General features: G+C 38.6%; 1 protein-coding gene across 1 annotated transcript; it reads left to right on the forward strand.

Annotated features, from left to right (window-relative positions):
• The first annotated feature begins 8,844 nt into the window (after window positions 1-8,844).
• Window positions 8,845-10,864, forward strand: LOC114178142 (pentatricopeptide repeat-containing protein At3g26630, chloroplastic-like). Its single transcript, XM_028063875.1, has one exon. The coding sequence runs from the start codon at window positions 9,074-9,076 to the stop codon at window positions 10,475-10,477; it is 1,404 nt and encodes a 467-aa protein (XP_027919676.1). The 5' UTR covers window positions 8,845-9,073; the 3' UTR covers window positions 10,478-10,864.
• Window positions 10,865-20,694: the final 9,830 nt, after the last annotated feature.

Genomic DNA, 20,694 nt, shown 5'->3' on the forward strand with positions numbered 1-20,694 from the left:
AATGATTATTGGAGTTTTAGAATACCAACCAATACAGATTCCTCAAATCCTTACACACACTAACATACTCATATGAATTTCCCTTGAAATTCTATTTCAATCACAACTTCTCTTAATTCATACTCCTCCAATTTCACCACACAAAATATTAACACAACATTCCAAGCATATAAGAGACTAGTTGCACAAAATCACAATTAAACATATAACTTCATCCCCTAAATCAGAACATCAAACACCCCACTACAGTGGTTCTCGCTCAAGCTAGACGATCTAGCCTAAGCGAGAGGCCATCTCGCTTAGCCGAGTCAGTCTTGCTTGAGCGAGGCTCTAACAGTGGCAAAAATAAACATCTGGGCGAACTCTCGCTCAGGCTAAGCTGGTTCGCTTAGACGAGAGTGTCTCTCGCTCAAGCGACCTCAGCTCGCCTAGGCGAGGCTTCGCGTAGGAACAAGGGTGGGTTCTCTGGTATTTTCGCTTAGGTGAGAGCCACTCGCCTAGGCGAAAATACCAAATTACTCTAGTGTTCCCACATGCAGAAACCCAAATTCTTCACACAATTTCAATCACACACTCAATCATACAGTTCAACATCAATTCAACACTTGAAACATGCAATCCAGACCAGTAGAACACATTTCTGTACGAATTTAAAAGAGAATGGTTAGCTTCCCTTACCTCTTTAATAATTTACTCACTTAGCAAAGAAGGAGCTCCAAAAAGGGACACCACTACTGCTTTGAACCTAAGGAAGGAAATGCATATTCACATAGTAAGTGGGATTCAAAATTCTAACCCAAAAATGGCTAAATTCCAGAATTGAGAGTTGAAACCGAACTTACGGGAAGGAGGGGGAAGTTCAACTGGAAGGGAGGGTTCTACACCGGTCCCAATTCTGCCTACTGCACAAGAAAGAAGAATGAATTCAGATTGGGGAACCTGAGTTTCTTTGTTGAGGGAAAAGAAAAAGCAGAGAGGAGAGGTAGAAGTGGTTTTGTGTTTCAGATGGGGATAAAATGAAGAAAGAAAGAAGAGTCCTCACACCAGGCAGTTTCTGAAAAATCTAGAAACGTGAAAAGAACTTGAGCATGGCAAGGACATACACATCAAGCATTCCATACAATACATATTCATACGATTAAAATCAAAACACGAAGTGGAACTCCCCTAACCTGGATTCCTTGCTTAGTTCAATGGTTCTTAGAGCTTCTTCCCTGAGCACCAATAGTCTCCTTGCTCTTCCTCCAATCCACGCTTCTTCGCACTCAATAGGCGCGATGGTTGCTTTGTAAACCTCTCCCCACACCTTAACAATTTGCAAACTCCAAAAACCCTTCTTCCCACCCTTACTTGGCCAATTAGCCATCTCTTAATTATGCTTAATGAAAAAAAAAAACAAAAATGCATCGAAACAATTTTAATTGTCCTTCAAGATTCATTATTAGTGGTTTCTTTTTTCAGCTCTCTTGGTTGCCCTACTCTGACGGCTAGGGTTTCTAGTTCTTCACTTTCATGCAAAAGTAATTTTAGCAAAAAGAAAGCTTAATTCATGCATACCAAGAATCAAACACACAACCACACAATTTCAAAGCCAATGCACAACCATTCAACTAATTCATGTTTCATGATAATTTTTATAAATCTAGAAATTTATACTCTCTTATCACACTCAAACATATCATAAAAATAATACAATTAAAGAACACACAATTGGCACATATAGGACTCAAACCCAAGTCTTTTCAACACCATAAAGTACTCACAACCATTTCAGCTAGTACTTTTCCTCATCATGAAAATTAGCATTTAATGTCATAAAGGCTCTCACTACCCGCATTTATTAAATAATTATTTATTTAATTATTTAAATTCCTCGGGTCTTACAAGTACACAAGCTCTCTCTAGGCAAAGCAAAGTATACGTCTTTCCAAGCTATACAATAAAGAATCGTTGGATTATAAGGTTCACACTTTCATGAGTGAACATATAAATATGCAATCTGTCATTTTAAAGAATGCCACCTCACAACAATGAAGAGTTGGCAATGAAGATTATTTTCTATTTTCTATGTTTTTGGAATACAATTTGAAGTTCTTGCACTTTATAAGGGAAAAAACAAAAAGAAGTAGATGATATTGGAATGAAAATCCTTGTGTAATGATGAAATATACTGCTATAATATGCGGATAAGAATGAATAAATGTTAAGGTATTGTTTGAATTAAATAATTTGAATATACTCGAGGAATTGTTTGAATAAATGTTAAGGTATTGTTTGAATATATCCGAGGAATTTAAATAATTAAATAAATAATTATTTAATAAAGGCGGGTAGTGGGAGCCTTTATGACATTAAATTTTAACTTTCATGACGTGGAATGGTACTAGCTCAAGTGGTTGAGAGTACTTGATTGTGTTGGGAGGACTTGAGTTTGAGTCTTATGTATGCCATTTGTGTGATTATTTTAATGGTATTATTTTTATTATATGCTTGATCACGATGGATTGTTAGCTATTAAGGTCCAATTAAGGTATTGTTTGAAATTAATTTCATTTTAATTCACTTATTTTCGTTTAGGGTTGGTAAAGTGAGGAAAACCAGCCACCAAACTGCACCGGAACGCTGCATTGAGAGTGGTTTGAAGGGCTAGAGTTTGGGAGACCAAGGGAAGATAACTTAGATCAAGGAGAAGGCTAAAACGTTTTTTTTAAGCAAGGAATCCAAATTAGGGGAGTTCCACTTCGTGTTTTGCTTTTAATTGTATGAATATGTGATGTACAAAATGCATGAGATGTCTTGATATTGTCAAAAATTTGCGTAAGTCTACGTTTTTGGAATTTCCAGAAACTGCCTAGCGGTGTTGAAGGCCCACCAAGCGAATCATGTCTCTAGAGCCATTTTTCTGGGTTTTTTATGCACCGCTTGGTGGCTCTGTGCTGCCCACCAGGTGACACGAACTGGCTTGTCCAATTTCTTCTGATTTTCTGGTGTTTTCCGTGATGTTGAGATGCCTGGATTGAATGTATATATAATTGTATGACTGTCGATGTGACTAGATGCCTGAGATTGCGGTATTTGATGAAATTATATGATTACGGTCAAAATTGGGGGTTAGGGTTTATGTTGGGATTGTGGGCTACGAAAGAAAAAGAAAACAAACTATACTTTTTGGATATGATTGGTGTGTTGTTTCGTGAAATTTATCTTAGATTGAATAAGCCTGAACTATATATGCTAATGGAACACTAAAAACATGCCAAAATGCGCGATAGAACTAATAGGTGCAGAGTGAGGGTTCGTGCAAGTGTTGGAAAATTTGGGAATTTCCCAGAATTTATATGCATTGCCTAGCGGTACATGAACTGCTGTCAGGCGGCTTATCCGTGCAAAGATGCTTGTGATCATGTTTCGCGTTGGATGTTCATGGACAAGTTATTTGGAATTTTTGTATATGTATAATAGTAAATAAAAGTGTGTAGAGTGTGTGGAAAGGAAGCATGTGAATGTAAGATAATTAATAATAGGTATAATTGTGTGATAGTTGGAACCAAGTGAGTATAAAGGTAAGGTTATTGTGCCTGTTTTGGTTACTGTCTTTATGTGCAAAATATGATGTTTATTGAGATGCAGTGCGGTCTGTTTGATTGGTAAAAGAGTATGGGTATAGGAAATTACAATAATAATAGAGTAATGACATAATCTCCATTGTGCAATCCTTGAGAATGTGAATGTGTGAATTCTGATTCAGTTATATAATTATGACTAGATAAGTATGATTGATAAATATGAATGGTGTGTTGAATGCTTGGGTTCCTTAGAACTAGTTCCAAAATGCCAAAAACCAGTAGTAGTGACGCTACTGGTGTGGCGCTTGGCGTCATGGATGAGCCACCCTGCGACAAGGGGAAAAATAGGGAAGCACTAGATGTGTGGTGCCTGGCGGAAGGGGTTATGTGTAACATCCCGTCAGGATATTACGGATTTTAAATAAAATAAATAAAATAAATAATCACGTCGCATTTAATAATACCTCATTTCCCAAAACACGGGAAATTTAAATTTTTTATAAATGCAAATGATAAAACCAAAATCCATAATTACAAAAGTGGAATAATCCAAAAATGTCTCAAAAGAGTTTACAATTTATTTTCAAACATAAAATATATCTATAGCTCCCATGCTATCCCCGCTCCGTAGCTACGTCTCACCAGGACCACCTGCATCAACATCATCTGCTCACGTGTACCGCGTACACGATCATCGTCAATCACAAGCAGATAGGGTGAGCTTAACAGATAAAGCATATAAAATGGCATACACATATATAACACATTTATATATAGGAAATACATCCATCCCAAATGAATTCCATCCCTTTTAATTCATACCACCTGGTCACAACCAGGTTATTCGTGCTCTACATGTTCTGGTGATTACTTCGAGGTGACTTACTGCCATACCTATCAGCCACAACCGATAGAGCACGTGCGAGAAACCATGTTACGGATCATACACCGTAATGCCAGGTGGAGTTCCCAAATACGAGTATAACTCGTAACGTCCCAAGACTACCAAACTCGTCAGTCAACTACTGAGGAGGGCAATCTATTTGGACCCATCCGTACTGGCCACAACCAACACACTCACACCGGCAACACTCGCCAACCTGAGCCACAACTCAAGGGTTCCTCGTGTTCATCTGCCATCCCGAGCCACAACTCAAGAGATGTTATTCCAAGCCACAACTCAAGGAATACCACGTGCTTTAACCCCTATCCTGAGCCACACCTCAAGGGATACGTTCCGAGCCACAACTCAAGGAACACTAGCAATCCCACCTTTGAAGCATCACCAAAAGCCTCGTAGATCACGCCTACAGAATCAACAACACCAATACTGCTGCAGTAAAATCACCTGGCGGGGGACATGTACCGCCAGACGCTGCCCGCTTCCAAACCGCCTGGAAGGTATGACGAGCCGAACCTTGGCTCACATTCAATAATTAAATTTTGGGAATTTAATATTATTTTTGCGCTTAATAATTGTATTTAGTTGCATACTATATTATTGGATATTCTTGAGTTTAATAATGCAACTGTAATTTAATTTAGGTCCTTAAAAGTGTAAATAATGAATATTTTAATTCATAAATTAAGTCCAAAAATATAAATTTTTGAGAAAAATAGTTCTGGTACTAAATGCACACTCAAGTCTCATGTTTACACCCATTTTTTTCCAATTGGATTATCTATTTCTGAAAAAAAACATTTCTGGAGCTAACTGCACCCCCTATTTTCAGGTTTACACCCCCTTTCGTAATTTAACTTTCAATTTCTGTTATGCACCCCTCCTTTTTACTAAGTTGCATCCCTAATATCACTTAAACTCTAGTCCATCAGATTTTGCCACTTGGCAATCCTTCACTTACTAAGTTAACCAATGACAGATTGCCACATCATCAATCCTCCACTAACTCAAATCACCATTCAATGTTTGCCACGTCATCATCTCTTTCCCAACACAGACCCTAACCCTAATCTTTCCTTCTCTCTCTTCCGCACCAACCCACTCTGTAGCCGTCACACTCCGTAGCTGCCACACTCCGTAGCCGCCACCTCTGACGCCAGCTGTCACCGCCTCTCCGTTGACCGGCCTCCTCCGCGCGAACCACCACCTTCTTGCATAATCTCGCCAGATCGCCAACCTCTGATAGCCGCCTCCTCCACGCGAACCACCATCTTCTCGCACAATCTCGTCGGCTCGCCAACCTTCGACCACCACTTCACTCGCGCTGGCTCCGTCGAGCCCTCGTCGGAAACCCCGTCACCGTTGCTGCACCTGTGGTCCGCAGCCACCACCACGACGGGACTGCATCCACGAGCACGAAGCCACCACACCCTCTTCTTCCTCGTGCCATCGTCAGAAACGCAGACTCCACTGCTGCCGTCGAAGTTTGCGCATGTATCAATCAGCACGGAGTCGTCTTCTCCGTGCATCCTGCGACAACCATGACAGCCCCACGTTCGCGAGACTGCATCTCAACGAAGCAACCTCGAATCACCAACAAGCCCCTGTACCAGTGTGCACCAACACCTACAACCTCGACCATTCGTGCGACACCGCGACAATTCTGAAGTGAACCCACCTCCATTTTTCCGCAACAACCGTGGGTTCAGCCCCTTCGGCGTTTCTGCCACCACCGCGACAACTTGGTAACCTTCGCACAACCACTCATGGCAGTCAAAACCTAATGGAGAGACTTCACGTGGCAGTCTCTCAATGAACTGTCAAAAAGTCAAGGCTAGTCAACCAGTCAACTCTGGCAAGGGCGGTCAACAATGCTCAAATTGTCTATTTTACGCTATTTTTGGCAGGTGGTTCCTCTGCAGGAACTCTAAATGACCTATAAAGGACAGGATCGTCTGGGGGCAGTTCATCGCCCACCAGACTATTTCTGGAAATTCCCAGAAACATACAAATTAAAAAAAATAGATTCTTGGGAGTTCCTCTTTGATCACTCTCCAATTTCGTATTCCTTTGAGTATGATACGAAGACAAGCACATAAACCCTTCTTCTCACCCAAAATTTGTCTTTTAATGATACCTTGATGGTAGATTAATGCACTAAAACGAAAATTGTCATTAACTAGAGTTTAATTACCATTCAAGGTCCATTTAGTGGCTGTTTTCCAACCTCCCTTGGCTGCCCATTGTCAACTAAGGTTTCTCTACCCTTTCACCTTCATGCTAAACTAATTTTAGCAAAAAGAAAATAAATTTGTATCTGTTAAGGTTCAAACCCATACTCACACCAATGTTAATTCCATGCACAACCATTCAACCAATTCATGTTTCATGATATTTAATATAATTCTATGATTATATTATCACCCAACATGATCAAGCATATTAATAAAAAAAATAATAAATTAAATAACACACAAATGGCATACTTAAGACTTGAACCAAAGTCCTCTCACACAACCAAGTACTCTCAACCATTTGAGCTAATACTTTTCCACATCATATAAATCAATAATTAATGCTTTAAAAGCTCCCACTACCCGCATTTATTTATTAATTATTTATTTAATTATTTAATTTTCACGGGTCTTACATTGTGCCGCCAAGCGGAAGCAAACTGGCAGAGGTCCTGGAAGGCGCGTGGCGCTTGGCGGTGTGAGGTGTCTGCTAGGCGGCATGGAGTGTAAGTTCGCCTAGTGATGGAGTGAGTGGCACTAGGCGGTTCTAGGTGCAGAGTTGAACTAGGTGGAGGGCTCTACACAACTTTGGATGGAGGTCTTGATGGGATGCTTTGTTGGGGACCCAATTATGAGTGCAACTTGTATTGGGGTAACACGTGGCCACTCGAGGTTATAGCTTGGTGGTTTGGGAAGTCCAGTGGAGTGTGAGAGATTGTGGCTCGTACGGATGAGTTCCGGAAGATTGCCTTCCTCGGTGTTATCCGACGAGTTTGATAGTCTTGGGAAAAATATGGACTGTGGTTCGTATGGGGAACTTCACTTGGCGTTGCTGTTTGTGGCCATGTAGTCGGAGGGACGAGTAGACACTCGTGGCAGCAAAGATCGATCAATGTAATCATCAAAAGATGTAGAAACAAGAGGCGTCCAACGAAAGATTTGGAAATCGAGGAATTAAGGATTGGGGTCCTAACAAGGGTTATGAGTTAAAATTGTGTTATTAATTCATATTGTATATTCTTTTATTTGAGCTTACCTTATCTGTGTGTTTAACGATGATCATGTAACTTGTTAGATGGGAGTAGATGTTGATGCAGGTGAGCCCGTGGATACTTAGAGCTGGACAGGGGGCCAACTTGGGGACTTTTGCATGGATTTTATTTTCTACGATATTTTTATTTTTATGAAGATGTAACCTGGATGTTTTATTTTGACTTTGGAATTTGGATATGTATGGATGATTTAAATTGATGTTTTAAACATTTTGGCGCTTATTATCAAGTTTAAATTTCCCACATTTTGGGAAAATATTTTATTAATAAATGTTGTTTATTAATTTTTGTATATAATTTTTTTAAAAATAAGTAATTTCCGGCAAGGACGTTACACTTGGTCCTTGTTTTTGTATCCAAATATCAAATAAGTTCTATTTTTATTAGTTTCAATTAAGTCTATATTTTTAAAAATGTGTAACAACTAGGTTATTTCCGTCAGTATGATACTAATAGCGTTAAGTATGTTCCACGTGTCAGTCAGGTTGAACTCACAGTTTTTAGTTTAACCGTGATGAACTAACATGTGTGAACCGATGTTTGGAGATCCAATAACACTTTATTAAAAAAATATAAAATTTAATATGTTAAAACCGAAAAAGTGATGGAATTTTTGTGTTTTAATATACTTAAAAATATATCTCACGCCAATTTTAGTTATATAAACGAAATATAAAAATTTAAGTTAACATAAACTATGGTAAATATAATGTATATGAAGTAAATCTCAATTTTAATGATGAGTTTTGAAAAAAGATAACATTAATGATGTAGAATTTTATTAATCCATATATAATTTGATATAACGTGGAAATTTCTCTTTATTTCTTAAACCGTCTTAAAACTTTATGCACCAAATTTATAGTTAATTAATATTTTGTTTTACGTAGGGTTATGATCGAAACCATGTCTAAATATTTGTCTCTGTTAATAATAAGAAAATGATTTGTTGATTATTAAATTTTGATAATTTTATATAAAATGACTTTTTTAGATGGTCTTTTATTTTTTCATCTTCTCATTCATAATATTCTAAAACTATTTAAAAGATAATACATCATACTATCAAAAAAATTGTCAAACTTTAGTAATATTTCCCCGTAATATTACGCTGAAGCTGAAGCGGCGTGGCCTTCGATTTTCTTCTGTAACCTTATCCAAATAGAACACAAATCTCCCACTGGTGCGGTTGAGCATTTACCAACATTATCCTTAGATTCCTTTGGCTATGGGTTTTGTTTTTTGTGTTCTCGGGTTATCCCAATTGGCATTAACCTCTGGGTAGTTAGTTAGCTTGAACAAATTGGAATTGGGCATGCCATGAAGGTGGCATGTTGTAGCCCAGAAATTAATGTTCCCTACTTGGGAACCCCAAGAACAAGGTTTGGTTCCGAGGAAGCGCATGTGATTCTTCAAAGATGTAGCAATTTCAAGCAGCTTAAGCAAGTCCATGGAAGAATAATCCGTTTTGGTCTCATGTATGACCAATTGCTTATGAGGAAGCTGATTCAACTCTCTTCCTCTTATGGCAAATTGAACTATGCCACTTTGGTATTTGATCAACTCAATGCCCCAGATACCTTCACCTGGAATGTCATGATTAGAGCTTTTACCATTAGCGGTTCTCCTAAAATGGCGCTTCTTTTGTTCAAGGCAATGCTGTGCCAGGGCTTTGCACCTGACAAGTTTACATACCCTTTTGTGATCAGTGCTTGCGTGGCCTCTAATGCCCTTGATTTAGGAAGAGTGACCCATGCTCTTGCCACCAAAATGGGGTTTTGGAGTGACCTTTATGTGCAGACCAACTTGATGAATCTCTACTTCAAGTGTAACGATGTCGATAATGGATGGAAGGTGTTTGATAAAATGCGTGTGCGCAACGTGTTCGCTTGGACCTCTGTGATTGCTGGGTTTATTGCTTGTGGGAGGCTGGACACTGCCAGGAAACTGTTTGAGAAAATGCCTTCCAAGAATGTTGTGTCATGGACTGCAATGATTGATGGGTATGTGAAGCACGCGCAACCCGTTAAAGCGTTTAATCTGTTTGAAAGAATGATGGTTGATAATGTGAAGCCAAATGAGTACACTGTGGTGAGCTTGGTCAGAGCTTGTACTGAGATGGGTAGCCTCAAGTTGGGTAGAAGGATTCATGATTTTGTTCTCAAGAATGATTTTGAGATCGGGCCTTTCTTGGGTACCGCGCTTATAGATATGTATAGCAAGTGTGGCAGTTTGGATGAGGCAAGGAAAGTGTTTGATATGATGCAGGTGAGAACCTTGGCCACTTGGAATACAATGATCACTAGCTTGGGTGTGCACGGGTTTAGGAATGAAGCCATATCCCTTTTTGAAGAAATGGTGCAGGCAAACGAGGTTCCTGATGCTATCACTTTCGTGGGTGTTCTGAGTGCTTGTGTTTATTTGAATGACCTGGAACTAGCTCAGAAGTATTTCAATCTTATGACTGATCACTATGGTATAACACCTATCTTGGAACACTACGCATGCATGGTTGAAATCTATACTCGTGCTGTTGAGTTGGATGAGATCTACACGTCAGGGAGTACATTGGAAGCTAATCATGATGTTGCAGAATTGCTGCACAAGAGCAAACTCACTAATATAGATGACATAAAAAAACTTGTACAGAAGCAATACGAGGATTTGGATGCCTCAGAACTAGTTATAGATCATTCATCCACGAGCTCTCAACCTCAACTCTGAGCTCATGGAGAGTGCAGATTGATATCAACCAAACAAGTACATAGTTTGTGACTTTGTTCTCAACTACTGTCGCACAAGATGGCTTCTATGAAGCTTTCAAGAGAAGTTCACATACATAGCCAAATGGATCCGTCTAATTTGTGTTTTAATATGTTACAGGATCCATGATGGTCAGCATTGTTTGTCTTCTAAACTAAATAAATGTTCGTTGAAAATAAGTTGTGGGAGGGAGGAAGAGCTCATATATGTTGACAAGTATTTCAATGGTGAGACTGTTACATGTAGATATAATTTTTACTTTGTTAAATTTCTTAAAGTTAGAAAGAAAACTATGATGCAACATTAGTAAACTGTTCACGATCATTCTCCCTACTATTTACCCTGTAACCCGTTCTTCACATCATATGGCCATAATGCAACAGCAGCTACCAGAATGCACCTCCAGCTGTGATCATATACGAGACTGCACCAGTGAAATAGATGCAGCTCAAAAAGTTATGGGCAATAGGAAAAAAATTTATAGGACAAAATATCAGCTTGAGTAATCTCTTATGGTAATTTCAAGAATTGAGGAAAAAATATGATATAGTAAATAATGTAATAAGAAGATATCTCCTTTCTCAGCTGGCACCCGTGATACGAAAACTAATATGTAAACAGTTATGTTTTTTTATGTTGTTTTAAAATACATTAATTTTGATGTTTTAAAATATATTTAAAAATTTTAATATTTAAAATTTTTTATATTTTGAGAAAAACATCCAAATTATGTTCCAGCTAATCTCTAATATTGTTATAACATTCAATATTTGTTTCATTGACTTAAAAGATAAGTTATCTCCTTTACTTAGAAGATTTCCAAGAATCGTCTAGTATCTTATAATTCCTTTTAATCACATAGATTTGTTTAATTAATATAATAAATACCCACGACAGGCTATTATCTTTTGATTCAATTTATGATTTTTTTAAAACAGTTCATGAACGCAATTCAGCGAAAGTGATTAAATATAAGGTCCCATGATTTGCCCGGTACTCAAGGATGTATCATAACGAATTAATTATAATGGAAATTCAACTCTAGCTCCTTTTCTTTTTTATTTTCTAGTCCATTTACCTTCCAAGCAAAGTTACATCCAAATATTTATTGTAAATGAAAAAGAAAATGTGTGGAATAAATATGTTGACAGTAGAATTTAAAACAAAAAGGTTCATATTCGGTAAGATTTTTGCTTTTATTATTTATAATTTGTTTGCTTAGTCAAACTTCCCATTTATTTAATAAAGCTAAATAAAGGATATGTCACACGGTATAACATAAGAAGCGAGAATAAAAGAGTATAATGTCGCTCCTACAAATATTCCAAAGACTTAAAGGACGAATAAAATAGGCACACCACGATGCCAGGTACAAAGTAAAGTAAGAGAGTGATAATGACGTAAGCAAATTCTCAGAGAAAGCAATACATGGGCCTTAGCCCTAAATGAAAAGCCCAAAAGCAGAAGTCAATTCAAAAGCTAAGCAGCGGAACCATCACCTCCCTGTTGACCACGGGTGTTCCTCGCATATGCTCACATCAACAATCATCGCAAAAGAGAGTACCACACAACAGAACACACAACAATAACAGAAGGGTAAGCTAGAGCCAAAAATGGTTTTATCATGCAAACAGATATACTTCCATAGTCAATTATACACACGTCATCCAATCATGTTACGACTCCTCAAATCAATACACTAAGACTCGACTCGACTCATCCGGATACATATAATCTGGTCGGATTCAGCAGATGCTTGCACTTGTGGTGGATACCTCTGCTCACCCCCGAGCTATGTGTTACAAGTGTTACAAGTGTTGCAATGAATTAATTCCCTCACACACAAGGTTAGCCATTAATGAATTTCAGGCCTCCTACTACTCTCACCACAGGAGTCAGTCCGCTCTAAGTGAGACTAACTGACTCCTTAGAGTGTCAGGATGCAATCCTTACCTTGAATCCTTACCAAATTATATAGATGGGGCACCACCATGGACACCCACTAACAAGGGCCATGGAATTATGTCCTGACCACTAAAGCACTACCTTGGAATCTCACCTAGGGATCCCAAGGATTTACGTACTGACCACATACTATACATATTCAAACAATCATGAAATACTCACCACACATCTCAATATCATATCAATCTTTGTAATCATCCCTCATTCATATCTCATATTTAGTCAACCACAAATCATCCTTCCCAAAGCCATGAAAATAGAATCGTACATCATGCAAATACCATGCCAAGGAACATCATTCATTTTCCATGAATCCCTCCATATTTCATATCCACTCCATAACCAACTCATCATGTTAAATTCTGTGAACCAATCCCATACAAACATCATGCTCACATCATGCCAAAACTCATGAATCATAATTTCCATCTCATTCATACAACGTCACTCAATTCATACAGTTCAAACTCAAGGTAAAGCATACTAAGCCAAACAAACATGAAAGGAACAGTTCTATAGTGAAGTCTCGTGCCAGTCTCGCCCAAGCCACAGGGTCTCGCTTAGGCGAGACTGTCATCAGGGAACCCTGCGAGACTCGCAGATTCTCGCTTAAGCAAGCCGCTACTCGCCTGAGTGAGAATACCCCTCGCCCAAAAAGAGCCTCCTCGCCTGAGCTACACATGCAGCACATACCTCAAGCCCCCACGTGTCCTCGCTTAGGCGAGCCTCTCTCGCCTGAGCGAGATGATGTCTCGCTCAAACGAAAACTCTTCGCCTGCGCGAGAGTTTGGGTCTGTTTCTACAAGTCTCGCCTAGGCGAGGCTGGGTCGCCTGGGCGAGAGTGTCGGGTCTCACCACTGTTCATCCTGCCACAGCCACATTTTCACATCCAAACAATAATGCCAACCATACCATACATTCATAGCAACATATAAGCTCAAAAATCACGAAACACAAGCAAGATAACAACCATCGCACCAAACAAGAGGGTTCTAGCTTCCCTTACCTGGACAAATGCTAGCGAAAGGTACAAGCACACATTAGAGGATTACTACAGATCCAAGAACTGATTTGCAAGCTGGAATACTGACACTAGAACAGAAAACAAGATTACTAAAAGAGCTCTAGTTGGAACTGCAACAACAGAGCTAGAAAAGAGGAAGCATTAGTTGGGGATTGACTTACGTTTAATAAATGGAGTTCTCCTAGCTCAACGAAGAATGAGAGCCAAACCCTAGCAGAGCTCTGTTGGAGGGAGAAGAGAGAGTGAGACTACTGTTTTTCTGATAGGTGCAGAGAATGAGAGGAATAAGGCTGGTTTAGGGGTTTTGGGTACCCTGTGGGCTAGCCCTTAGGCCCAAAAGTTAAGGCCCTGCCCTTTAACATAATACCAGAAAAGTGGGTCTTACAAAACTTAAATGCTTATTGGTTACATATTTGTTTATTATAGAAGATTTTGGTTTCATACTTGTTCAATATATTTTTTTGAATCAAATTAATTCAAATACATTTAATTCACTGAATTATCGTTTTATATGAATATTAATTAAAAATTTATGTATTTCTTGTGTTTGAAAATTTGTAAATGTAAAGTGCAAAAAACATAAATGTAGGAAAATAAATTATCAAGATAGAACTAAATTTGGTAAAAGAAATCAATGAAATGAGTGATCCAAATTGCAATAAATACCATCACTAGTGACAAGTGACAGATCTAAGACCCTAATTTTTTCTTCAGATATTTGCCTACGCTCAGTTATGCCTACTAAATTGATGTTTGTAACAATTACCATATGCCTCAACTTCCCTTTCAATCTCACATAATCCATCTTTCGATTTTGTTTATTGAACACCGTTCTCTATGCATTTTATGATTTGTCGATTTTTCTTTGATTTCCACTCCCATGCTAGGTTTATTTCGATTCCTTGCTCTGGTTCCTGGTGTAACCATCCCTTTATTAATCTTGTCCTCAATCTCTTCACCTTTCGATGTTCTTTACGTCATTCTTTTCAATGTTTTTATCTTGGTATCCTTTTCAATATCTTGATTTCGATACTCTCAACAGAATGCCCCTAAGAGAATATTAATTCATGATTATAATGGAAAAGCATTTTCTTGATCCTCGTCGAAAATCTTGAAATAACTAACATTTTACAGTCCTTAGCTTGCACGCCAATGCATTTCTTGACCATAAACGTCATTTTTAAAACCTACATTAAATACAATCCCCACTTCTATTTGAGTGTAACTACCATTTTAGAGGGTATTACAAAAAATAATATTATATTCATTTTTGTGGGCTTAAACTCAATGTTCCTTTGAAGCTCTCAGAACCTCTTAAAACCTTCATTTGCTTTTCTTTCTTCTTTCTACTTTTTTATGCTTCATATTCTTGTTATTCTTACTTTCTTGCTCCTAGTGCATCCTCTCTTGCATCCTTTTAGATTTCCCCTCTCAACGAACCTCTACCTATTTTCCTCTCATTACACCAATCGCCTCCACATCTGAAAGTATTGGCATCCCACCTTTCCTTGTTTAAACCACTAGCCTAGTTGAACTCAATGGCCAACTCTTTGCTCCTATTATCAACTTGGAGGAAGATTCTAAGAAAGTATGTGAAACATAGATATTGATTCCATACTTTGTAGGTAGCTCTACTTACACCTTTAGAGCCCCTCTAAACATTAAAAAAGAACATGATTAAATACTCATTTTGACACATTAGCATTACCGCAGCTCAACCCCATTTTCTACTGCTCAACCCCATTTTCTACCACTCAACCCTAGTTTCTTCGCATTAAACGACCCTCACTTTTCCACCACTCAGCCATGTGGCACCCAACACCACAATGTGGAGCTTATCCCCAGACAATTTGAGAGTATTATGTATTTAAAGCATTGGGCATGATCCTAATGGTGCCTGACGCGGATATTTGCTTCAAATTGATCTTTTCTTGCACAAAAAATGCTCCCTTGAGTTCTTCCTTCTTTTCCTCCACTAGAATTGCACCTTATTCATTTATTTCACACACTTAAACAAAGAGATTAGAGGTAAAACAAGCATAAAAAACTAAAATACAAATTAATGCAAAACACAATAAACTAGATGATAAAAGAAGATAAAAGCTAGGAAATAATTGATTTATTCATGGCAACATACACACAAAAATAGGTAAAAAAAGACGTTATCAACCTACTTCCGTACCAACTCCAGAACCTGTCTTATAACCAATGACAGATATTGCACTAGAGGTTGTACTTGTTGATCCTCTACTACACCTGCTTAATCATCTCCTGAGGTTATGGTTCCTCTACCATCTATTCGACCCCACTGTAATCATAAGTCTACTCTACTAGTAGATTTTGTTTATTCCTCTTATTCTGGTTCATTTGCTACTTTTGTTGTGTAAGACATGGGATAATTAAATAAATAAATAAGTATTTATTTAATAAATGCGACAGCGGGAATCCTTAAGTTATTTAATGTGGAGTGAGAAGATAAGGAACAATGGTAGCTCAAGTGGTAGAACATGTTGATGGTGTGGGGAGGACTTGGGTTCAAGTCTTGTGAATGCTATTTGTGGGTTATTTTTATTATTTAATTATTTCGCATACAAGCATGGTTGTGGGATAAGAGGTTATAAGGCATGGTGCACATGAAATGTCAAGAAACATTAATTGGCTTGATGGTGGTGCATTAACTTGGCTTTGACATGGTTGTGGGTTTGAACCTTGGTAGACATGAATTAAGTTTTCTTTTTGCTAAAATTATTTTTGACATGGATGAGAAGGGTCAAAAACCCTAATAGTCGGCAAAGAAGGTAGAGAGGTTGAGAAACCACCAAGTAATGGAAAGTTTGTGTACATTAAACTCCTCCTTAATGGATTTTACATTTTGGGCAATTAAGGGAGAAATAATGAGGCTAATGAGGGAGGAGAAGGGTGAGAGTAGGGTCCTGGTGAAGGCATTTTCGTGTGGCTACCAAAAGGGAGTTGGAGAACCCCAAAACAACACTGAGGAGAACGTCAGAAGGTTGAAATGAGTGCTCAAGGACGGAGATCAAAGGGTAGATCATTTATGAAACATGGAAGGACTCTAAAAGTACTTTTGGAGTAAGAAATTCAGGTTAGGGGAGTTGCATCTCGTGTTTTCAATTTTGATGAATGGTTATGTGTAGTATGTATGCCTGTGGTTCAATTTCTGCGTATATTGTTCATTTTGGAATTGGGGGATGAATGAACATGATATGAGATTTGGTAATTTATGTGTTGTTTTTATGATATTACTGGTACTGGAACCAACAAGAACTCTCCTAATGGCATGTAATTATATAAATGTGTTAATAATCTGTAAAAATGGGAGGAATTGCATGGTTGGGATTCGCGTAGGTGCAGAAATTTGGGCAAGAACCCAGATTCTATATGCACCGCCTAGCAGCGCATGAACTACCGCCAGGCGACACATCAGGACAGTGGGTGTTCTTATCTGATTATATGAATTAGCGTGATTTGGGGTCATCAGGTGATGATATGCGTAAACTAGGAAAATGACAAATGTGGTATGAAGGGAGTGTGTATAAGTAAGGATATGATTGGATGAGTGATATGATGGTTGAATAAGTGAAGTGTTATGTTACCTGAAATTACAACCGTGCAAGTATATATAATTTATATACAGTTAAATTTATAACTTGTATGTATGCTTGAACTGTTGGGGGTGCTAAAACCACGTGGTAGAGTGCTAATCCAGTAGCTGGCACGTTACTGGTATAGTGCCTGGCGGCACAAGTATGGCCGCTAGGCAATAGGAGTACTAGGAAAGTCCCTGGAACGCGTGATGCCTAGCGGTTGAGGAGTGACCCACCAGGCGATAACCCTTTGTCAGAGGCTCTGCTTGTGTTTGACGCCTGGCAACGAGAAGGCTTCGTTAGGCGGTCTGCGATGGAACATCGCTTGACAACACTTAGTGTAAGACCCGAGGAATTTAAATAATTAAATAAATAATTATTTAATAATGGTTGAGAGTACTTTAATGTGTGAGAGGACTTGGGTTCGAGTCCTACGTATGTCAATTGTGTGTTATTTATTTTTATTATTTTTCTTATGATATGTTTAAGCGTGGTAAGAGAGTATAAATTTCTAGATTTATAAAAATTATTATGAAACATGGATTGGTTAATTGGTTGTGCACTTGCATTGATATTGGAGGGTCATGGGTTCGAACCTTAGCTTAAGCAAAATAACTTCTTTTTTTGCTAAAATCCACTTTGGCATGGATGTGAAGGGACACAGAAACCCTAGCTGAAAGGAGGCAGCTAAGAAGGGCTGGAAAAACAACTCCTAATGAGCCTTGAATGTCAATTAAATCCACCTTAAATCCAATTTTCATTTTCACATCCATCAAGTCTCATTAAGGCAAAATTAAGTGGGAATTAGAGGGAGAGAGAGAGAGAGAGAGAGAGCTTTAGAGGCTGCCCAATTGTGAGTATTGAGAGGGGGAGAATTCTGAACGTGTAGGCTACACTAGGAGATTCATTATAGTGAATTAGAGCTAGCTTAAGGGGTTAACGTTGCCAACATCAAGAAGGGAATTTTTAGCAATTATCTTGGGCAAAAAAAATCCAGGTTAGAAAAGCTGTATTATCTGTTTTATGTGTATGGTATCGTTTCTAGATTGATTGCAATGCATATGAACCCTCACTTCTGCCAAAATGTGATAAATTATTCGTGTTTCCAGAATTTTCCAAAAACTGCCTGGCCGTAGTTCATGCGCCGCCAAGCGACACATGTTGCAGAACCCACATTTCTGGGTTTTCCTATGAATTGCCTGGCGGCTGAGGGTGACCCGCCAGGCGACGTATACTGTGTTGCCCAATTTTTCCTGTTTTGTTGGCTTGTCAGTGGTGTTGTAATGTTTGAATTGGATTTGGTTATACGTATATGATGGGTATGATGAATTATAAACTGTAATTATTTAATTGGTGGAAATTGTATGAACTCTTGAATGAATTTGGGATTCAGGTTCATGTTGGGGGTTGGAAGTAATTAAGCATGAATTATGTCTACGATCAGTGCATTGTTTTATGGAAATGATGTTAATATGAATAAAGTATGAATCTTGTAAGATGTCTACATGTGAAATTATGTCAGTGTGAAAATGGGTACGGCGATTTGAGTGCTTGGGAATCATGACTGGTTCGGAAGAAATCTGGGTAGAACCCAGACTGTCAACAGATCGGTTTGTGTTCTGTTGTGATGCGCGTTATTGGGTGTTATGTTGGATAACTTGGTATGTATGATATGGATTAGTGGGGTAGTGGGGTGGAAGGAAACTCAGGCATGGAATATGAAATGAGTTGTGTATGAGTTGTGATAATTGGGATATATGCATTAAACTAAATAAAGTTTTTTTTTTGTTGAACATGATATTGATTGTATTTGTTTTAAAGTGGTAATTAGGGCATCACATGTTGTTGATTCAATTGATTAGGGGATGGTTAAATGGTAACATGATGAATGTGTAGTAGAATGTACCATAATGGTTTAAGGGAATGATATGCTAATAATTGAGAAAATATGGTAAGTGAAGTGTGGGAAAGAGCAATTTAGTTACATAAAATTGCCTGGATGAATGAGATTGATGTCTTCGAGGTGGTCTAGATTGTATGCTTCACTGGTTGTTTTGTTTTAAACTAGATGTGCAATATTCACAAATTATTGTGGCATGTTGAGTTTAATAGATGAAGGAGAGGATGATAGACATGATGATAATTGATTTGGCTATGAGTAAATGTGTGTATTGCGTTTCAGTCACAATACTATACTTGGAATATCGTGATGGTGCTATGATTTTTGTGTATTGTGTGATTGGGGTCACTTGGGATCGATTTGATATAGCAAAAACCAATAGCATTGCGCTACTGGTATGGCGCCTAGTAGCTAACCCCGTGCCACCAGGCGATAGATATCCAAAACAGTGGCAGTGGCCACTGGACGTGCATGGCGCCTGGCGGTAGGGTTGGTTCTGCCAGGCAGAAGTGGTTTGACAATAGTCTTGGAAGGAGCTTGGCGCCTGGTAGCGCGAGAGGTGTGCCAAGCGGTCTAGAGCCAAGTTCCGCCTAGCGACGCGAGAGGCTCGCCAGGCGGTTTTGGGTGCAGAGTTGGATCGTGAGGAGGATTTCTACATTGCTTTAGATGAAGGTTGTGATACAATGCTTTGGTTGGGGGCCCAATTACGACTGTAACTTGTATTGGGGTAACACGTGGCCACTCGAGGTTGTAGCCTGGTGGTTTAGAAAGTCCAATAGAGTGTGAGAGATTGTGACTCGTACAGCGAGGTTCCGGATGATTGCCCTCTTTAGTGTAACTGATTGAGTTCGGTAGTTTGGGGACAACTATGAACTTCGATTCGTTTTGGGGAACTCCACTTGGTGTCGCGAATTATGGTCATGACAATTTATTCCAGCGTGTGGACTATTAGGTGGTGGCATGTAGTTGGAGGGGCGAGTAGACACTTGTGCAACAAAGATCGATCAATGTACTCACCAACGGGTGTGGAATCAAGAGGCGTCCAACGTAAGGTTTGGAATTTAAGGAACTGAGGAGCTGCGGATGATAACCTGAGTCATGGTTTTTGAGATGTTTTGATTATGCCATATTGTATTTGTTATTTTTTATATTGAGCTCACCCTATCTGTATGTGTTTGGCGATGATCATGTAACTTGTTACATGGGAGCAAATGTTGATGCAGGTGAGTGTGTGTATGCCTAGAGACGGAGTGGGGAACATCTATGGGAGTCATACTAGTTTCTTTTATGGAAGTTTAATGAACTATTTTGTAATGGTTTTATAAACACTTTAACATTGTAATAATTGAACGCCGTAGTTCGTTTTAATTTTCGCGTGTTGAAATAAAAGATTTAATTTTTTCCCTCGTTTTGGGAAAGTACCCAATAATAAATGAGGTTTATTATTATTTTCATTTCTTTTTATTTTAAAGAAGAAATTTTCGGCTAGAACGTTACACTTAGGCAACACCATGCAAAAACACAGAGTGTAATATGTTTGTGTGGCTTGCGTTTTGTATGCTGTATTGTGGGACTTGGACCAGGAGATGCTTGGTTCATGAGCGGGGAGGTTCATGGCTGGTGGTGAACACGTGATGATATGAGCAGGGAGGTTCATATCCTAATACTCTCGTGTGGGGATACA

The sequence above is a fragment of the Vigna unguiculata genome, chromosome 1 (assembly GCF_004118075.2).
Source record: "Vigna unguiculata cultivar IT97K-499-35 chromosome 1, ASM411807v1, whole genome shotgun sequence".
In the NCBI taxonomy this organism is placed as follows: domain Eukaryota; kingdom Viridiplantae; phylum Streptophyta; class Magnoliopsida; order Fabales; family Fabaceae; genus Vigna; species Vigna unguiculata.